This window comes from Vipera berus (genome assembly GCF_964194415.1).
Source record: "Vipera berus genome assembly, chromosome: 9".
NCBI classification, from domain to species: Eukaryota; Metazoa; Chordata; class Lepidosauria; order Squamata; family Viperidae; genus Vipera; species Vipera berus.
This window is the reverse complement of record NC_138212.1, coordinates 7,610,906-7,616,692: the sequence shown is the minus strand read 5'-3', so window position 1 is coordinate 7,616,692 and position 5,787 is coordinate 7,610,906. Positions and strand designations below refer to the sequence as shown.

The following is a 5,787-nucleotide window of genomic DNA, read 5'->3' as shown; positions in this document are numbered from 1 at the left end:
AGGGTGATGGAAATTGTGCACTGCCTTCTCTGTGTGATGCTGCTTAGAGAAGCACTAGATCCAGCTCCAATGACCTTAACCCTTCCTTTTATTAAAGCCCAGGCTGTATCTGAATGTATACTGTCGTCAGTCAATAGGTTTATTAATCATCAATTCACACCTTCTTTTCCTAAGGTGTCCACCAAAGTTCACACACCATCATCTAGACCACAGTAGTTTCTGGTTTCTTCCTGCAGGACTCGATTATGCTGAGAAACATCAGGAACACAAGGAATACGGAGAGGCCCACCACCAATGCCTCAATGATGGAGTAAGTGTGAGCCAGCTCCCCTGGTGGGCTCACCGCACCAGGAGAGGTGACTAAAAACTTTCCCGCTAAATGTCCATTCACGAAACACTGGTACAAAGTGCTGTGTGAATCGTTCTGGAAGGAGAGGTGTAGGATCCCACCACCAGTGGCTTTGTCCAGGCTTTGGGAACTTCTGGAGAAGCTGAAGTTCTGAAGCTGAAGGTGTGTCAACGTTGTGAGACCTTCCTGCCAGTAGACAGGGCTGAAGAAGGCAAGAGGACAAGGTCATTCCTACAAGATGAGGAATCAGACATCCATCCCAAAATATATTTAATGCCCAGATTGCTACAGGAATAGCTTGGGTTCATCTCAGGCCAAGCCATAATTTGTTGACCAAACTGCAACTGACAGGATTCAAACCCCATGCAAAGCTAATGGTTTCCAAGTCATGATACTTACTCTTAAGTACTAGCCCCCTCACCACACTGAGGTTGAATGCAATGTGTGAACCCAGCTTCATCGCAGAAGGGGCTTTCTGTGCAAGGCAATTTTTGAGGAGTTTTTATATTAAAATATTCTAAAAATGATTGATTCCGCCCAATTGGCTACCTTTTCAGCAGATAGCAATATTTAGATTGCAACAACTACTGCAGCAAATGAAGGGGGCAGTTTTTTTTGTTAACAACAAAAGTTGGTAAACTTATCCATTTGTATCCATTTTGCGCAGCACAAAACATCGTGGGCTGTCCCCTGACACCACTGGATGACCTCGCCAGGGTCCGCTGCCTTGGAAGAGTGAGGAAAATTCTCAGGGACGACTCACACCCTGGTTGGTACCTCTTTACTCTCCTACCATCGGGTAGGAGATATAGGAGTATAGCCAGCCGTACCAACAGGCTGAAGAACAGCTTTTATCCATGGGCTGTCAGGCTCCTGAACGGGAAATAACTCTATGTATGATAGACTTGCGAGGCCGGCACATTGTGCAATTAGCTCACATGGTGTAACAAAATGGTGGGTTTGTTGTCACTGTGAGTTGGGGGGTGGCACGAAGGGAGGCTCAGCCAATCTCAATGTATACATGTTGTACTTTGATAATAAAGGTTCATTTATTCATTCATTTGTACCACCTTGATTTTATATCAGAGGTGATTTTCCTCGACTTAAAGCGCTCACAATTTCTGTTGCTAAATGAGACAATTGTTGAGTGAATTTTGCCCTAGTTTATGATCTTTCTTGCCACAGTTAAATGAATCACTGCAGTTGTTAAGTTAGTAACCTGGTTGTTATGTGAATCGGGCTTCCCCATTGACTTTGCTTGTCAGAAGGGCACAAAAGGTAGATCACGTGACCCCAGGACACTGCGACCGTCATAAATATGAGCCAGTCGCCAAGGGTCCAAATTTTGATCACATGATCATGGGGATGCTGCAAAGGTCGTAACTGTGAAAAACGGTCATAAGTCACATTTTTCTGTGCCCTTGTAACTTTGAATGGTTACTAAATGAACTGTTGTAAGTTGGGGACTACTATATTTTATATTCTTGAACAATCTCTCCCTGTGTTGCCTATTCAGTGAGATTTGCACAATATGCTAAGTGATAATGGGCTTGCTGCAATATTAGCTCGGTGTGCTGCATAAACCCAGCCGATGTGATTTGCAAACACCTGCTTATAGATTAGTTTGATATAACTCTTGCTTATTTATCATTCAACAAATTATAAAAAGGTTTAGAAGAGGCAAGCAATCTTTTTATGCAAATAGGGTCTTCATTTTTTTCTTGCGTAAGTCCTTCCAGAACTATACAGATGGGAGTAGAGGGGATTGATATTTTCATTTCATTTTTTATTTTTGCAGGTGTCCTGGCAGGAGGGGGTGGGGAGGTGTTCACTGTAAAATAGATATTTTAGCAGATGCTTAGCACACTGATATTCTCACAAAAAGGAGCAAAACCACATCTCTAAAAATAACAATGTACTTCAGGGGCTGGAAAACCCGTATGGTACTGGGGCCCACAATTCATAGGTTACTCATTCTGGCCTAGAACAATGCATGAATCCCCCCCCCCCAGTTTACAGATATGCTGTTCTATTCTGTAGCATTTCTCTTTTCAAATAATGCTTAATTGCCCATCGGCTTGTTTATGTCTTCATTTGTTGATCCATCAATTCATCCTAGAATTGCAACAATTTGGGGGTCCTCAAACAGCAGGTGACAGCTATGGCCAGCCACAGCTTTGAGTTGTGCATTGATTCTGCCTGTTCCTGGTTACTCATGCCTTAGTCACTTCCTGCATGGATTACTGCAATACACTTGAAGAGTATTTGGAAGCTTCTTCATCTGATAGTAAGGGTGAAAATGTTTCTTGATCTTGATTATATTCACTGGGGTGTTCTCAGCTGCTCAGATATTTTATATTACCTCTGTGGTTTTAAACTTGGTTTTTATTATGTTTTTAAAACTGTTAGCCACCTGACAGAATAACAGAGTTGGGAGGGACCTTGGGACCAGAATTTCTCGGGCAAAGCAAAATCGCCATTAAGTAAGTTCTGCTTGATTTTATAATCTGTTTTGCTGCAGCAAATCCCAATCCCAATTGTTTAAGCCAGGGGTCTTCAAACTTGGCCCTTTTATGACTTGTGTACTCCACTGCCTTTGCTTGTTGGAAAGGTTAGAAATGGCGATCATGTGACACCCCCCCTCAAGATGCTGCAACAGTTGTAAATAAGTGCCGGTTGCCGAGCAACCAAATTTTAATCATGTGATTGTGGGGATTGTAAGTGTGAGGACCGGTCATAAATCACTTTTCTCAGCACCATCTTAACGTAAGTTGGGGACTGAATAAGTCGTAAATTGAGGACTACCTGTATTAAGCCCAGACAAGGATAATCAGATGTTACCACCTGGAGGATAATAATAGGACAGATCGACATGCCGTTGAATTGCTTGCTGTGCTAACATTAGCTTTGGCTTAGCCTTAGCTCAGTCCTTGAGCTCCTGCAGCTGTTTTTATTGTGTGTCCTTCATTGAGTTTCTCTTGATTATTGGTTTTTTTTTTTAAAAAAAAAACCAGTCTTGCTGCAAGTAGCAGAACTGGAACTCCATCTGCTATCCCAAGGTGAAAGGTTCATGTAACTCGTCAATGTTTAACTTGCTTTTTTTCTTTTTTACAATGTACAGAGATACAAGCAAAACCAAGAGAACTAAATCAACATTTCCTGTTTCTCCTGTTCATGGTATTAAGGCTGCTGGTGTGAGAGCCTAAGTGGTGGAGCCAATTAAATTTGGATAAGGAAAACTGCTATCCTGAGTGCACTAATTTAACAAAGTTTGCTTCTGGAAAAAAAACCAACCCCACTATATAATTAAGTGTGGCAGAAATAATAGCTGTATTAAGATGTCTCTAGGTGATTGCAAAAAGCTAGCAGGAATTTGGACTCTAGGTATAATAATAGAAACAATACTACATGGATTTGGAGGAAGCAGCCTTGTGAATGGCTTACAAATATCGCACGCTTTTTATACTTCCCTCTTTCAGCTAATCATGTAGGGAATGTTTATGGAGAAAAGGAACAACAGCCACAGCAGTTTTAAATTTGGGAACAAGTCAGAGAGGTTGTATGTTATAGTTATGATTTGCTTTGACCCTGCCCATGTTCCAGTGCAATAAGCCATCAACAAGTTTGCAGACTACAAAGACTGCATTCATACAGTACACCAGGGGTTTTTCAAACTTGGCCCTTTCATGACTTGCGGACTTCAACTCCCAGAATTCCTCAGCCAGCATGCCTGGCTGAGGAATTCTGGGAGTTGAAGTCTGCAAGTCATAAAAGGGCCAAGTTTGAAGACCCCTGCAGTACACTAAGCCCAACCACAAAGCACATTATTGCTTAGTTAGGATGTGTAGACCTGCTATGGGGATACATTGTATTGAATAAACAATTGATAGACTTAGCACATTATAGGCGAACCACAGTGACTACAATACACTAAGCCCATACCATAGAGCAGGCCTGTCAAACTGCCGGCCCGCAGGCTGGATGCATCATACTGAAACCGCACCCACCCCATTGCCGGCAAGGGGGAAAAAGTCATGTGACATCACGTGACATCATGAGTTTGACATCCCTGCCATAGAGAATCAACTACATTTTGTGTGTATGCTAAACAGAACTGGAGGTCTGCCTGAGGGAATGGGACAACTTTCCACAGCCAACTCACCATGGCCAACTCGCCACGGCTAACTTGCCACAGCCAACTTGCCATGAGACAATTCACTGTGCAACAATTTAACAATTCTTTTTAATTATTTAAAATAAATACAAAAAATATTTTAATTTTTGCCAACCCCATTTCATTCTGTCCCTCCTTTTCCCTCCTTGCTTTAATGCTTCTATTCCACCATTTTTTTTGTTATTAGTGTAACTTTTGTCCAGCAACAAGTTGTCCTGTGGTGAGTTGGCAGTGATGAGTTGGCCATGGCAAATTGTCATAGACCCCTGCCTGATGGGGGCAGGAAAGACTTAGGTAGTACCTGTAGATGGAAGATGTTGGGCAGCGAAGGTGAGCGATGGCTTTTTGCTGTGGGTGGTAGGTGGTAAAGACCAAGAGTGGTACCCAGTATGGCTCCTCTTGGCCGGTCAAGTATATATCACAGGGCATCTGGCAGGCTTCTATCCTCAGCTCTGGTTCCCGTTGTGGCAACATCAAATACTTCTGCCTGGCTATCCCACAAGGCAATGGCATTTCCTCCTCCTCAGAGTCCACCGTGATCATCTGGGCATAGCAAAACCCCACTTGTTTCCGTTCCCCAGGGTGACCACAGCGATCGCAAGACTGCCAAGGGCTCCAGGAAGTGAACAGGATGGCCTGCGTTCCATTATCTAGCTGCACCGTAGCATTGCTCAAAGTGGCTTCTCCTAGGCTTGCATGTGACACATGGAGACGCCCGGCATCCTGAAAATCAACATCGTAATAGCCAAGGGTGGTGTCTCCCGCACGGCAGATGTACAAGCCAGAATCTTCTGTACTGGGACTTGGGATATACAGGTTGCTGGCGATCAGTCGGGATTTGAAACGTAGTCTCTGCAGTTTGGCATGGCTAAACAAGGGCCAAGAAGTCCCACCTGAGCGCAAGAAGGTGAGTGGTTGCTCATCGGTCCAAGATGGGTCAAGGTATTGCCAAGTGATACGGCCTTTGTGTGAAGAGCGTGGACAACGTAGGATCACGGGGTTATCAGAGATAAATGCTAATACGCAAGGGCGGCCAGGGAAGCAGGGCTCGCCCAGTGAGTGGCCTTCATAATGGCTACCTTCAGTGATGGTTAAGAACAGACCCAGAAACAAAGCCCACATGGGTGCCCAGCCGGACATGGCAAGCTGGGTACTGACCTATTAAGAAAACCCAGGGAAGGGGGAAAAAATCCAGCTGTGACACCACTCCTGATGTCATAATAGGCAGAACAATGCTACTGTTAAAACTGACCTTGTTCTGGAA

General features: G+C 43.8%; 1 protein-coding gene across 1 annotated transcript; it reads right to left on the bottom strand.

Annotated features, from left to right (window-relative positions):
* Positions 1-202: 202 nt before the first annotated feature.
* Positions 203-5,663, bottom strand: FAM187B (family with sequence similarity 187 member B; the record flags this gene model as incomplete). The annotated part of the gene is made up of 2 exons (XM_081334514.1): positions 203-551; positions 4,825-5,663. 2 exons carry the CDS (start codon positions 5,661-5,663, stop codon positions 203-205), a joined length of 1,188 nt encoding a protein of 395 aa, XP_081190640.1.
* Between the last annotated feature and the right edge of the window lie 124 nt (positions 5,664-5,787).